Consider the following 15,770-nt stretch of genomic DNA (forward strand, 5'->3'; position numbering starts at 1 on the left):
CTACCCAGTTGCATCTGCCAGGAATGTAATCAGTATTGACTCCTTCTCCTTCATCTTATAGTGCTAAGTTGTCACAAAGTCCCACTGATTCCACCTCATTCATATTTTTATAAATGTTAGTATTTATCAGAGCAAGGCATACACATGATAACAAAACAATCAACATAGAGTTTATGATGCAAATGAATTGTTGCCTCTCCTGCTCTTCCCTGGACTCAGTGCCACTGCTTAGTCCAGAGGCAACTGTTCTTGATTTTTCTGATTTTAACTCCTTTTGATGCAGTGGTTCTGCAAACCAAGTAGCCATGGCATATTTATCTACTGTCTTCTGATGTAGTACAGCTAGGTGCAAGTTATAAATCAACTTTTATATGTAACAAACCATTCTAGGACACAAAGACTTAAAACAATCATCTTATGTACTAAATAATTTGAGGATGAGAAATTTGCACTGAACTTGTCTAGTTGGTTCTTCTGCTAGTCTTGTCTGAAATCACTTGTATATTGGGGTCAGTTGATGGATCAGGTGGAGGCTGGTCTTCTTATGGCTAGGTTAGCCTATTATAGCAAACAAAAAAGAAATAGAAACTACCCAGTTAAATTTGAAATCCAGATAATTAATATTTTTTTTTTAGTATAAGTACGTCCCGTGCAGTATCTGAGACATGTTTATATTAAAAAATGTCTTATGTTCATGTGAAATTCAAGTTTAATGGGGAGTCCTGTGTTTTATCTGGCAGTTCTTTATAGGGGTCCTCAGTGGAACAGTTCATGTCTGTTCTACATGGTCTCATCCTCAGCAGGTTAGTCTGGGTTTTGTCACAAGGTGGTTTCAGAGCAGGAAGAATGCATTCCCCAGTGAAAATGCAGTATTTAAATCTTGTCATGGATCACATTTATTAATGTTCAAACGGGCCAAAGTAAATCACTTGGCCAGGACCATAGTCAATACAGGAGGGGACTATACTATGGTATGGGTTCAAGGAGGCACAGTTCACTGGAAGTCATTACTATAATATTTTCTCAGATGTTCTTCTAATTGTTTTTCTTTTTTTAATTGCTTTTATCACACCCTCTACTTTTTCTAACCTCTAAATTAATTTTATCAAGTCCCCTTTTGTTCAGGAGTTCATCCATTACCACAAATCCTGTATCATCTTGCTCCGCTTCGGTCTGGTCAACCAGGACATGCAGTTTAGCTGTCACCTTAAAACTCATCTTTATTGAGCCTCCCTGTTAGCACAAGGGTTTAAGTCTCAGAACTATCAAGCTATCACCAGCCACTCCAACATGAGTTCGATCCCCAGCCAGGGAGCTGACCCACATGGTGCAGCAGATCTCTCCTGGCTCACCCGCTGCTTCCCCCAGCAGTGTATTTCAGTAGATCCGCCTGTTCTGCTCCCCACTCTGTCTCTGGTGAGTCCTCTCACTCCCTCTGCCCCCCACACCTCTAGCCTACACCCCAGTTCTTGTATGCACAAATGAATAAAAATTTTTTTTAAAAACTCAAAAATTCATTTTATTGTTTTTCTAAGTTAAAATCTCTATTTCCATGATTCCATATTTGCTTCTGACTTGATTACTTTATCACTCTCCAGCAGTACATGCTGAAATAACACCCTAAAAGAAAATCAATAGGAAATAAACTGAGTACTTTGAGTCCTGAAAACATCTGTATTGTCACTACATACCTACTTGATAGCATATTTAGAGATAGAAAAAGCACATATTCTAAGAGTGTGAAGACAATCTTTATATAATGACTTTTAGCATACAGTATTATGAATAAGAAGCCTATTGTCAGCCTGACTTGTAGATTACTTTCTCTTTACAAAGTTTGATGTCTCCTTTTTTTATCATGAAATTCCTAGAGGATGTATCTAGGTATCCGCAGTTTACCCTTTTACCTCTTACTGAGTTAAGATTAGTTTGAAACACCACTGTATGTTTTAGGAGTACAGGTTCACTCTTCCTCAAATGTTTATTACCCTGCTACCCCCACCACCACAGTGCCAATAACCCTCCACCTCAGTCCATTGGATAAATAAGAGTCATGATATAGTGATTATATGAGTGACACAATACTCATGTCTTTTTAATTAATAAAAGAGAAATACAGAGAAAAAATGAGAAGGCATGTATTAATCATCCATAAGTAACAACAAATGTTAACACTTTGTGGTATTTGTTGACAATCTTTTTATTAAAAGATAAAATTAAGTTACATATATTGTTAGAATCCATATTCCTTCATCCTTTCCTAGAACCAATTGATATTAAAAAAGGATGTGTCTTTCAGCATCCATTTTTAATTTTGTTATATGTATGTATGTAAATAATATATAGCACTGTTTCATATGCTTAAAATTATATAAATGATATCATATTGTATCTCTGTACAAATTGCTTATTTCATGCAACATTACATTTCTGAGAATTGACTGGAGTGATATATAGACATCTATTTTGCTCATTTTACAGTTTTATAAATTCTATTATATAAATATATGACATATTACTTATTCACAAACCTACAGAAAACATCAACCTTCCTGATGAAACATCTACCATTAAAATCCAAACCAAGGCGAGTGTGCACTATATCATCGCTACTGTTGTTCTGGGTTCCTTGACAGTGCAATGAGATAAGAAAAAGAAATGAGCTGTGAACTATTGAATAGAAATAGATAAAACTGTCATAATTTGTAAACTACCTTTGTCTGCTTAAAAAGTCAGAAAGAAAAAGGAGGTAAAATAACAAAATTAATAAGAGAGTTCACCAACAGAAAGTGACTGCAGAATGACAATGATATCTCAAGAGACTTTTATATAAAACAGCAATAATTATCCCATATTAAATTAATTTTTGGATGAGAACTATATATTTATATAAGCAAACAGCTCAAAAGATACAAAAACAGAAAGATTAAAAAATGAAAGATTAAAAAATGAAAGATTAAAAAATGATTAAAAACACTTTTAGTGTCTGCCACGAGCAAAAAAGTGTCATTAGAAAGATGATCTATACTACATGAAAAACCTAAAATTATATATGACAATATATAATAGCAAAGAATATAAATATTTAAGATATATGCAAGACAGTGTGTCCTCCAGTTTCTTCTCTCTCCTACAGATTAAGAAATTTTGTTTAGGGAAGAAACCAGCGTCTAGAACACCTGGGTGCTAGAGTAGGCAGGGGAGGGCTCCTGTTCCCAGGGGCAAGTAGGTGTCAGGACCTATGCTGGCGCCTAGGCCAGAGCCCAGCTGACAACCATCAACACAACCCTGCCTGCCAACACACACACACACACACACACACACACACACTCAGCCCCCTTGCCATAGGCCAGCCGGGGAAGGGAGCTGGGGATCCTGAGTCACAGGTCCCTGGGAGAAAGGGGGGGCATCTCAGGAGGGACTTGAACACCAGCAAGTCCCAGAGGAGATATTTGCTTGGCTGGGGGCCCGAGGGTGCCAGAAGGTGCCACGCAGAAGCCTGAGGACAAGCGGGCAGTGGTGCGGGGTTAGCTGGCTGCCTATCCATTTGGGAAAGGGAGGCAAGTGGGATCAGCCCTCCCGAGTGCCAGTGTGGAGGGGAGCGAGAGTGTCAGGAGACAGATGGGGGTGGGTGGGTAACAGACAAGGGGCTGTGTGCTCCCCTGAAGGACCTGGCTGGGCTGTGGGGCAGCTCAGCCCAGTCAATCAGTGGCTGCTAGAGGGAGCCAGGAGCCAGCCCGCAGCTTAGCTGAGAGCTCTCAGCCAAGTGGTGCTGGGGCAGCTTAGAGCTGGCCTGGGTGACCCCCCCATGCCTGTCTGTGGGGACACTTCAACAGAGGGACAGAGGTGGAAAGTGCTTGGAGGGTGGCACATAGGGTCTCCATGAAGATGGGGTGTTGGAGATCGGATGTACCAGCCGGGAGCAGGCTGCCTGCAACCTGGCCTGTGCTAATGTGGGAGCAAGGAGTTAAAGTCCAAAATCCCCACGAGGGGTGGCAGGCTAGGGAGGGCCCTGGGAGTCCACGTGGAAGCCAGTAGCTCCAGGCACAGACGCAGAGGCGAGCCCCAGACAAATGAGAAGCCAAAGCAGGGCCCTGGCTGGAGCTGGAGGGCATGTGTGGTGGCAGCCCCAGATTTACACCAGACACCCCTTGGGCCAGGGTGGCCCAGTCACGCAGGGCAGCTGCTCACAGCACGTGGTGTGAAAGCTCGAGCTTTGACGACCTCCCCAGGGCCCCCTTCCAGGCAGGAGGACTCCCCAGAGTGGGTCCTGGAACTTGCCAGGTGCCCATGCCAGTCACTCTTCTGAAGCATGGGGCAGGCGCGCACCAGCAGGAATGGTGTCCCTCTCCCTCCACTGCCCCGGCCCCAGCCCCAGGGAAAAGCGGTTAGCCCAAGGGACGCAGTCTTGTGGGCGGTGTTGACCAGGGCTTGAAGGAAGAGGCCCATTGCTGGACACCTGGAAAGACACCTGGCTGTGGGGAGCTGGGCCAAGGCTTCTGGGAGGGGCCTGTGTTGTGGGGGAGGGATGGTGAAATTGCCCAGATCCAGATCCAGGGCTGGTTCAGTGGACCCGGGATGGGCTGGCCTCTCTCATTGCACCAAGGGGTGGCAGCCAGGGCCTTGGACGAAGGGTGGAGGTGTGTCCGGGTGGACAGACCGGCCAAGGCCATGCCAAGGGCCCTCAGCCTCTGCCCTCCCACCGCACTGGGAGTGGATGGAGGATCCCAAGCTCCCTTTCCTGGATGTCTCTGAAGCTGCTGGGAGAGCACAGAAAGGGGGTTCCTCCAGAGGAAACAGGGGCTGATCCTTCTCACCCTGCCCCAGTTTGGGCTTGGGATGCCAAGGAAGCGGTGCTGAAGGCAGGTGGAGTAGCTGCTTCCCAGGAGAGGGCACTTCGGCACTTTGGCCCTGGGCAAGTGGCAACCGGGATGGCACCATGGTGCACGTGCTCATGTGCACAGGTGGGTGTTGGTGGCCAGCAAGGATGTGCAGGCACGCCCAGGGACGCTGACCTTCTTCTCTGGGCTGGCCATCAAGGAGAGACACCTGCTCCCTGAGGGATTTCTGTGCAGTGGACTCTCAGTCTCTCAACCTTGCAGCGGAATTGCACCCTCCCCGACTCCCACCCACCCTCACTGCCCTGCAGCAGCCCCCGGCCTCCACCGCCTTCTTGCAGCTCATCCTGAACTCCACAGCCCACCCCCGGCCCACCTCCCGGGAGCGCTGAGCAGCAGGCCTTGTCAGGGCGCCCAGGTCCTGAGCATTCCTCATGTTCATCTCCCCTCCTCTCGGTGCAGGTGCGACGGCCAACTCAAGGACAGGAGCGCGCCTGGGTTATGCCAATCGAAACACACGACTTTATTGTTGCTACACACAGACGCAGGCTTGGGTGGGTGAGGCTGAGTGGGGACCACAGGCAGAAGGGGAGCGGCCTCATTTGATGAAGAGGTTCACCACCCGTGGGGTGGGCCGGGCCGGCCCGGGAGAAGGTGAGTGAGAGGAGTTCAACCTGGGCAGAGACAAAGTACTGCAGGTCGGGCACAAGCTCCCACCTGGGTCTGGCCTCCACAAAGTGGCCCGGGTTCGACAGGGGCACCGGGTGCCCGGCCTCCCTGGTGACGCCCTGATAGGGAGTTCTCTGTGCTGGGCTGGCAGCTGAAAGGCTCCCTTCGCAGCAGCCGCAGGGAGAAGGCTGCAGGGCAGTGACTTACAAAGCCCTTGGCCTGCACATGCCCCGCCCAAGCAGCCTCTCAGAGCTGGGGGGAACCCCGTGGCCAGGGAGAGCAGGACCCTGCCTCCAGCAACTGTAGCTGCCACCCCAGGGTGCGGTGACTGGCTAAAGCCGGATCTTCAGGCACACCCACCGCAGAGTCTCTGGAGGAGAACACCAGCGGGGTTCACCAAGTGGGGCTGGGGTGCAGTCGGTCCCGTTCTGGGGAGGCGGCCTCTTAAGAGACCAGGGTGTCTGGGAGCAGCTCTCTGTTTCCGGGCCTGACTAAGAGGGACATGAATGAGAGCAGCACCTGGGCACCCAGCAACTCCCCTGCCCAGCCCGGCTTTTCAAACAAACCCATCAAGGGTTTCCAAACCTGCGCCTCGGCACAGCCACTTCCCTGTGTTATCAGAGGAAACTTCAAGTCTGCAACGGGCTTGGCAAGCATGTCATTAATAACCGCCATGCCCATTAACAACTTTAATCCGGCCTGCTGCAGACATGAGGTGCCGCAGAGTGACACAGTCTGCCGACACACTCCATTGATGGACATCTTAATCTGGCCCTGAACTTCAGCTCTCACGTTCCAGTTATCCGGGGTGCAGACCGCCTCCTCCTTAAGAGCAGGGTCGGGAGTGGGGATTGTGTTTCCAGCAGTGGAGAGTCTGGCCAAATGACTACTGATACTGTGGCTCAATGAACAACCCGCATGCTTGGGTTGAGCAAATGGCATTTTACCCTGAATGGAAGGACACTTGGAGAGGCCCAGAACACAAGTGACATTTTTAAAGCTTTGAGTACTCCAAGTACTTTTATGTTCATAAGGGAATGGGCGCTGTTTTACGGGGTGTGTTCTGTTGGCCTTGCCGCCACCTGAGGGCCTGTCCTCAGTGCCACCAGGGGCCCCAGGTTCTGTCCAGTCCCTATCCTCACTCCAGGGCCGATCCATGGTCATGAAATCAAACCAAAACTCCGGTTCTTCCTCATCCAGCTCCTGGTCATCGTCCCATTCCTCTTCCTCCTCGTCAAGCTTCTCGTCGTCCTCTCTTCCTATGGTTAGCTTGTAGACACAGTAGCAGGCCCCGGCCCCAATCATCAGTCCTGCCGCCATCCAACCCACCTCCCGAGCCCGGCCCATGCTCCAGTCTGTGCCCGACCTAGGGCAGGACATCAGAGGGCCTTGCTCCACCTGAATGAGGAGGACCCCTAGGGCCAGGGTGAGTGGTGGAGGCAGGGAGTGGTCTTCAGCCTCTCCCAGGTCTTGTAATTCTCTTGTGATGAATCTATGGGTTAAATACAGTATTAGGGTTACTCACCAGATGCAGAATGGAGTTCGAGTTCTGAGCGAGAGAGTGGATGGATTATTAGGAATTATTAAGAAACTACGTCTGCTCTTTTCTGTCACCCTCCAGCCACCTTAGCCAGCATGTCTCTTCCAGGCCCCACAGAGAAAGGCAGGGAGTGGGCTGTGGCCAGAGACCCAGGGGGGTGACAGGGGGGAGCCCCCAGGGCATGTCCACCACTGCACCCACACGTCCCCAGAGCATTGCAGGCAGTTGCTCCCACCCACCTCCACCAAAGTCAGGTACATCCCTTCTTCTGCCCTGGTCTTCTGTTTCTAGTGCTCCTTCCACCGAGGCTGATGGACAGAGGCTGTGACAGAAGGACAGATGGAGAGGCAGCCAGCCGGCAAGGGGACTGAAAGTGGAGTGGAAGGATCAATGCGGACAGCACATTCCCATAGCTCTTTTCTGAAATTCCGGCCTTTGAGTTTAAATTCTTTCTCACACCCTCCGACTTTCCTAACGCGGGCGTCCCCGTCCCCCCTCCCCCCTGTCGTCCGCCATTTCCCAGGCAAAGGCCGCCACACCCCTTTCCCTGCGCTGAAATGGGAGGGGGTGTGGAGAGAGAAGGGGCCAGGAGAGGGCGACTCGGACCCGGCCCGCACGGATCCGAGCCCTCCGTGGCCCGCCACCCCCTCCCAGGGTCCAGGGCTCGCCGCACCGTCACAGCGACCCGTCCTGCGGGTCCCCAGGCAGTTTGCTCTTTCCCTCGCCGCGACTTTCGCGGAGACGTTCGGGCCAAGAGACTTACAGACCTGCAGACAGACAGGGGGCCGAGGGCATGAAGCGCTTGGTGGACGGAGCAGCAATCGGGACGCGCGCGCGCTGATGGTGGAAGCTTCCCTTCCTGGGAGCCGCTGTCACCGCCATCCACTCCCCGGACCCCCGCCCGAAGTCCGCCGGCTCTCCCCGGGAAAACCGGCAAGGGGCTGGGGGGCGGTATGCGGAAAGCGGGCGAGACGGGGACACAGCCCCCATCGGCCCACGCCAAGAGCCGTGACACTCGTGGCCCCTTCCCACCCCCACCTGCCTCCAAGCAGAAACCACGCTCTCACCGACCTGCACCGTCCGGGCTAGTTTTCCTTCTTCCTTCACACGCCTGCAGAGTAATAGGGGGCTGGTACCCAGACGGAGGCGACTAGCAGGACTTCTGTTCTAGGCAGCTCTTGGTCACGTGACCACCACGTCACCAGTGAGCTCTGGTCCCCAATTTCCACTCCCACAAGCAGTGCGGCAGGCGCCAGCCTGCCCCGTACCTCCCCCCTCCCCCCCATCACACTGGGCCCTGTCACTCTTTTCCTCTGTAACAATACCAGAAACCAGAAGTGGCCGTGGCTCTCTGGTGTGTGAATTTGCCTTTCTCTAATTACAGGAAGGGCCAGTATCTCCGGGTCTACCGTTCACTTCTACTTCTTCTCCAGGAAATGTCTCTCCCTTTTCTTGAGGCTGAAACCCCTGCCTGACCCGCTGAATTTCTACCCCTTTTCACATTCAGTCTCTGCTCCAAAGCTAAGGAGGAAGACAAAAAGAGCTCAAGAAGTGAGGTTTTATTGATATTTTGGATCCATGTTCTATTTCATCCTTCCTTCAGTTTTTTATTGACTGGAGCTACGGTATTCTGTAATCAGGAAATACAATAAAGCTACTATCTCACAGGGACAACAAAGAATCCAAGTCTTTAAATATATGTAGCAAAAACAAAATTTCCCAGTTAAAAGGGAGGCCTCATTGATTTGGTTGATTTGTGCCAGCTTGAAAATATTTTCTTTTGACTGCACAGGAAATAGCAGCCTTCAAACAGCATATTAAAATTTAAAAATGTATTCCTACAAACAAAACAAGTGTGCTTTCGATATGATTTATACAGTGACCGATAAAATGCATCTCAAGTGAGGTGGTGGGTGTCTTCTTCATGAGGACTTTAGAGAAGTGAACCACTAGCCCTTTTCTTCTTCCTAGCTGAACCCACAGTATTAGGTGTCAGGTGACTGAGCTCTTCATAGAAGACCATGGGCGGGCTTTCATTCTGACATCAGAGGACAGACTTTATGTCGGCCCCATTTCAGATAAATCTTACATCTTTAGATGAATTCTTACAGATTAATAACTTTGAAATTGAGTCTGCTTTTCAATCAGAGATTTTAAAAATCTGTTCTGAAGTTTCATGGTGGAACTCCTACATCCCTGTGATTAGAGAATTCTGTGCTATTCCGCTGGTGGGAACAAGACTCAACAGATGGCATTTTCACGCCACCATGACACCGGTGCGCTGTCTCCTGTATCTGTCATCAGGTAGTACATGCAACCCTGGCAGTGGCTAGTGTTCAGCATCTTCCAGTGGGGGGCGGGGCCGGTGGGTGACAGAATCGCTTCAGCAACCCTGACATGCTTATCGTTTTCCCCTCACAAAGGATAGTTTACAGGATCCCAAGTAGTTACCAAGAGAAAGAGGTTTTTCATTCCCTCCTTCTGTTACCATTTCATTGCACCACCCTTACACCCCCTCAGGATAATCCCAGAACTCAGGGACCAAGTATGCAGAAGTTAGTCCCCAGACATCCAGCTGTCCATGCTGGGGAGTCATACTCTAAATATAGACCCTTAGGCAGCCTCTTTCTTAGAACGTTGAAATATGACACCCCAGCAGGAAGCTCCCTGGGTGAGGGGCCCCTGTGTGGAGGAGGCCCTTTTTGGAGGTAAGCCTGGGAGCCCAGGGTGCCTGGCTGGTGAATATTCAGAAGTCCAGAGCACATCACAACTTTCTGTTCCCTCATTTTTATAGTTCAAATTCACTCACCAATATCATGCCCCGTCTCTCTAACCCTCCACCTCATTTCTTTCAACATCGTGTTGTTATATTGTTCTTTTCAACATCCTTTATTTACTGCTTCCAGAAGAGTGAATTCTATTTATGAAAACTTACTCTAACAGAACTCGAACATTCAACTATCTGCCATTCCATTTTGGGCTGCTAAGTACTTACATAAACAGCTTTTGTGAGTTTTGAACATATACATGAGAACTAAGGAGTATGAAGAGCTAAACGCAGGTATTGCTGGTGTCATAGATGTGCCTCTACAACCAAGACACATTTTTACAACTCTTTGCCAGGCTTCAAGGACAATAGCACTGCTTCTTATCTCTCTTTTCTAGTATAAACTACCTCCCTGCTTTGGTATATTTTCCAATTATTCCAGAGACCATCTATCATGTCCTCTTTGGGATGTCATAATTTCTACTGATTTTCAGTTTTTTATCTTGGTCCAATAGTGAAACTTTAGCAAGAAAGTATTGAGCTGTTCTGTTTCTGGCATAATGCCCACCCTTTAACTATTTTATATATTAACCCTTTGTTCAGCGGTGACTGAGGTTCTGGGGGCTTATTTGTCACAGCATATCTTAGTTGGCATTTTCACATTCACTGAGCATGAGAGAGATACAGCTTGGAAATGGCAATGCACACATTTGTCATTTGAGTGAAAGCCACCTGGCTCCCCTGACAGGTTTCTACAAGGTTGCACCTACAGTCTAGGGTCTTGTGTTCAGTGTTGCGCCATCATCCTCGGCTTCATCTGTATGCTGAGAACAGATGCCTCTGTCAAGGAAAGACCCCCACTCATAGAGACTTACACATAAATCTAGACTTGAATGGCCAGACTCATGGATCTCTACATTCTCTCCCTGTAAATAGGCCACAAGGGAAGCTAGGTTTGAACAGGAGTGAGAAATACAACTGTCACAGGTATGGCAGTTCCTCTCGGTCTTACTAGCCCATTTCTCTCCCTGTAGACAAGTTACTACTTGGGAAGCCATAAATTCAAAAGGTTGCTTGGTGAGCTTACAATCAGAGCAAGGGCAATAGTTCACCTCAAGAAGTGGCTTTCAGCTAAGGAAGCTTGAAGTACTCTTACACATCAAGGGGATGAAATGTTCCATTCATCTTCGCCAAAATTCCCTCTCATCCAGAAAGTGCTTGGGTGGGAGCTACCAGCACTTTCCTCTGACTCCTTTTCATATATCCCAATGCTTGAATAAGCCCCTTCACTGCACATAAACTTTTTCCAAACACAGAAACATACAGTTGATTTGGTTTCTGTTTGCTAAATGTCGCTCTTGTCCTAATACTGCCTCCCAGAAATTACACTGATATGAACTGCTCTGAAATTTTGCCTGTTCCCAAACTTCCCAGTCTCTCGATGTATCCCCCATTGGCTGTGGATTTGAACAAGTTATGCTCATACTAACCCTCTATCCAGGCTTCAGGGAACATCCCTCTATAGACCCCATCCTCTGGCATCACCTTATTACCTTTCCCACTATAAAAAAAGTTAAATCATTGCTGACAAGTGAATCATCGAGCCATCAAACCAGTGGGTGAAATGGTTTCACACGAATTACTGGATGCCGGATTTAGTTGAATTTGTCTTTGTCTCAGCGTTCTCGAACACTGGTTTCATTGAAAGATGACATTTCTCTATTTGTATCCATGTATATTTGATAACATTCTTTGTATGCCATTCATTTTGTCAGTGTGCGTGTCCCTTGATCTGACAGATATCCTCCCAAGTCGTGATTTCTACTGCACTCTTTCTGTTTCTGGCTTCTGAGGGTTTCTTTGCCCAGTGATGCAAGCGAAGGTCTGCAGGTCTCCTGACTGGCCTAGTCAGAAGACTTCTGTGTTCTCAGACAACCTGATCAGCTCATTCAGGGTTGTGTTGTGTGCTAGGCCCAAAAGACATTGGGAGTGCTTTGAGTGAAGCATGTAACACTCCCCACAAGCGAGAAAATGTAACTTTTGGAGGCCATCACCCAACATCTGTCTCCAACTCCTACTCTTTTTTCCTCAAATGAAAAGAGCTTTATAGTAATCTTTTTCTCACAAAGAATGCAGGGGAGTGGGGAGGAGGGAAAGGGTAGAACAAAAAGAACAAGAAAGTATTAAGGAATGAAAAAGCACACTCTCACCATGGGTCTACTTTTCTGAAGGCTTGTACGTTTCAGATCTGGGACTAGATTTCTGAGGAAATGTTAGATATTAATAGCTAGGAGGAGGGGGGTGGAAGGAGAGGTTGCTGTCCCAGGAGCCTAGGGAAGGAAGAGACAAATTTTCAAAAAAGTCCAAGCGGCCAGTAGCCCCAGGGGAAGATGCTGTCCCTTTCTGGTACTGGGAGGAAGGCAAAAACAAGTACGGGGGAGATGAGATTAGCAAAGAAGAAAGAGTAACAAGGCCTGGTATGGGGGAGGGAATGGAGGGGGGCGGGCCCTCTTCTGCCGCACTGCTGGTGGGAGGGGAAATTGGGGACCCGAGTTGGTGGATGACGTAGTCCTCACGTGACCAAGAGCTGACGTGTGCAGAAGTCCTTCTTGTTCTGGTCGTTGTTCCCGTCTGAGTACCAGCTCCCCAGTGCCCTGAGGGCGAGCGGACCTGCGGCGGAGTGAAGGAGGAGGAGGGGAAGGAAATTGTCCCGGATCCCTGCAGGTCTGTGACTGGGAGATTCCTGAAGGTGGGGGTGGCTGAGGGCATTAGGGCGGAGACCGTCGCGGGTCCAGAGGCGCCTCCGTCGTCTCTCCCACTCGCCGCCCGGCTTTCCAAGATAGCTGTCCCGTTTGCAGTCCAGATCGATGCTGCGAAATGGTTAGCTGGGGCGTGTTTAGGGAGTCTCCCTGAGGTCGGGAGGTGGGAGTCCGCTGGGAGCCGAGGCCCGTAATCCGGAAAGGGAGCTGTGGCCTGGGTGTTGGCCCCCGGTCCTTCAGGACAGTGCCGGAGGGGAAAGGCTGGACATTGCGGGGCGGGGGGGGGGCGGGGTGCAGTGTGATGTGTCAGCAGAACCCCGAGAGGGGCCGTAAGAGTGGGAAACCTTTGACAGTCAGGCCTCCGAATTAGGAAAGAGTTTCGTGTTCTGGGGACGGGCCCGTCCACCAAGCACTCAGTCGCGGCTGTTTCCCGTCTTTCTGCTGGTGACTGGATCTTCCTGACCGTGCCTCTGTGTCCAGTGGGTGCGAGCTTCTCCCGGGTTGCCAGTCTTTCGGTAGTTGCGGCACCACACCAGGCAAGGGGAGAGGAAAGAAATTAACCCCGATCGGTGAAGGTCGATTTGAGGGTAAGACCATCTGCGAACCCTCAGAGGGGCGGTGGTGGGGCGGGGAGACGAAACCAGAGATGGCAATAATCTAGGTTAGGTCTGAGACGGAGTGTATATCTCACCACCCTCCCGGGACTGTGGCGAAATGGCGTGCGTTGAGAGTGTGTGTGTGCGTGTGTGTATGTGTGTGTGCGCGCGCGTGTGTCGCGGGGGGAGGGGGCAGGGAGGGGGAGGATGACGGGAGGGAAACCTATCAGACACTTTGTTCATAATCCTTCTCTCTCAACAGCACTTAGTCCCCATGTTTTCGATCTGTCATCCTGCAGGTCTGCCGTAGCAGGTGGCACCACTTGAAGCGAGGGAGGAAGTTTCCGCGGATCAGTAGAGGTCGGTGTGGGCGTGGGGGCTGCCTGCAATGGGGGAGGGGTTGGAAATCGGCTACTGTTGGACAGGCTCACCTAATTCTACCTTATTTCCCTAACACCCCTCCCATTTCAGGCTAGGGAAGGGGCAAGCATGTGCATGTTTTGGATGTCACAGAGAGGTTAAAAAAAAAAAATCTGACAACCTGGAAGGTGAATCAGGAAATCGAGGAGTGAGCAATCAATCCTTTAACTCCTCAGTTCTCACTGACTCTGTCTGATCTCTCTGCAGATCGCAGGGGTTGTTGGGCGTGGCTCACCTCCAGGGGAGGGAAGAAGGGGCTATCTGCCCGTCTTGAGGAGGTTAGTGCAAGAGTGCCACTCCCTGGAGACACTCGCAATTGGCTTAGGTCCCAGCGGAGACTGTGGTCTCTGTTGCCTTTATCTGGGCTTGGGGTGGGAGTGGGCTGAGGAGGGTGTGGGGAGGGTGAAATGACTGGGATAGAGCGAATTTTGTTTAATAATCAAGGTTTCCTACCAAGTAATCATTTACTGTTCTCCTGCCCCCCTGTGCAGCTCTCTGCATGGGGCAAGGCAAAGAGAAGAGAAACTCAAACCCCTCTCCCTCCTCCATCCCTAGGTCCACCTGCAGTATCAGCTACTGTGGCCTTGAAGTGGCTGAAGAGGATCACTCTCCACCGCCTCGCACCCAGGCCCATAGCCCTCCTCCCCCAGCCTGAGTGACCATTCTATTCCTTGGTCCCTGCTCTTGTCAGGGACGATTGCATGGGCTACGCCAGGAAAGTAGGCTGGGTGACTGCGGGACTGGTGATTGGGGCTGGTGCCTGCTATTGCATTTATAGACTGACCCGGGGAAGAAAACAGAACAAGGAGAAAATGGCTGAGGGTGGATCTGGAGATATGGATGATGCTGGGGATTGTCCTGGGGCCAGGTACAATGACTGGTCTGATGATGATGATGACAACAGTGAGAACAAGGGTATAGTATGGTACCCACCTTGGGCCCGGATTGGGACTGAGGCTGGGACCAGAGCTAGGGCCAGGGCCAGAGCCAGGGCTACCCGGGCTCGTAGAGCTGTCCAGAAACGGGCTTCCCCCAATTCAGATGATACTGTTTTATCCCCTCAAGAGCTGCAGAAAGTTCTTTGCTTGGTGGAGATGTCTGAAAAGCCTTATATTCTGGAAGCAGCGTTAATTGCTCTGGGTAACAATGCTGCTTATGCATTTAACAGAGATATTATTCGTGATCTGGGTGGTCTCCCAATTGTTGCAAAGATTCTCAATACTCGGGATCCCATCGTTAAGGAAAAGGCTTTAATTGTCCTGAATAACTTGAGTGTGAATGCTGAAAATCAGCGCAGGCTTAAGATATACATGAATCAAGTGTGTGATGACACAATCACTTCTCGCTTGAACTCATCTGTGCAGCTGGCTGGACTAAGATTGCTTACAAATATGACTGTTACTAATGAGTATCAGCACATGCTTGCTAATTCTATTTCAGACTTTTTTCGTTTATTTTCCACGGGAAATGAAGAAACCAAACTTCAGGTTTTGAAACTCCTTTTGAATTTGGCTGAAAATCCAGCCATGCCCAGAGAACTGCTCAGGGCCCAAGTACCATCTTCCCTGGGTTCCCTCTTTAATAAGAAGGAGAACAAAGAGGTTATTCTTAAACTTCTGGTCATATTTGAGAACATAATTGACCATTTTAAATGGGAAGAAAATGAACCTACTCAGAATCAGTTCGGTGAAGGTTCGCTGTTTTTCTTTTTAAAAGAATTTCAAGTGTGTGCTGATAAGATTCTGGGGATAGAAAGTCACCATGACTTTTTGGTGAAAGTAAAAGTTGGAAAATTCATGGCCAAAGTGACTGAACGTGTGATCCCAAAGAGCCAGGAGTAACTTTTGATTTTGTAGTGTAGAAGCAGCACACATTGTAAACTATTCCTTTTCTCCACCTTGTTTATATGGCAAGGATATATATGTTTATATATCCTTTCAGCTGCCAATTTTGAATAACGAATATCATATTGTATCATCAACACAGATATTATCCGAGTTGATCTTCAGGTTTAAGCTGGATGAATATCACTACTTGTTCTGAAAACATGTTTGTTGCTTTTTATCTTGCTGCCTAGATTGAAATATTTTTACTGTTTTCTCGGCATAAGTGACAGTGAACCAATTCATACTAAGTAAGCTCCCTCCTGTCATTTGCATTGACTTCATTTGTGTATCATCA

The 15,770-nt window shown here is 49.1% G+C and overlaps 2 protein-coding genes across 2 annotated transcripts; one reads left to right on the forward strand and one right to left on the reverse strand.

The window, feature by feature from the left end:
* Positions 1-5,951: 5,951 nt before the first annotated feature.
* LOC311187078 (protein ARMCX6-like) lies at positions 5,952-6,854 on the reverse strand (the record flags this gene model as incomplete). Its single annotated transcript, XM_084258312.1, has 1 exon — positions 5,952-6,854. The coding sequence occupies one exon, from the start codon at positions 6,852-6,854 to the stop codon at positions 5,952-5,954; it is 903 nt and encodes a 300-aa protein (XP_084114438.1).
* Positions 6,855-14,290: 7,436 nt separating this feature from the next.
* Positions 14,291-15,430, forward strand: ARMCX3 (armadillo repeat containing X-linked 3; the record flags this gene model as incomplete). The annotated part of the gene is made up of 1 exon (XM_084259087.1): positions 14,291-15,430. One exon carries the CDS (start codon positions 14,291-14,293, stop codon positions 15,428-15,430), a length of 1,140 nt encoding a protein of 379 aa, XP_084115213.1.
* Between the last annotated feature and the right edge of the window lie 340 nt (positions 15,431-15,770).

This window comes from Talpa europaea, assembly GCF_964194135.1.
Source record: "Talpa europaea genome assembly, chromosome: X".
Taxonomy (NCBI): domain Eukaryota; kingdom Metazoa; phylum Chordata; class Mammalia; order Eulipotyphla; family Talpidae; genus Talpa; species Talpa europaea.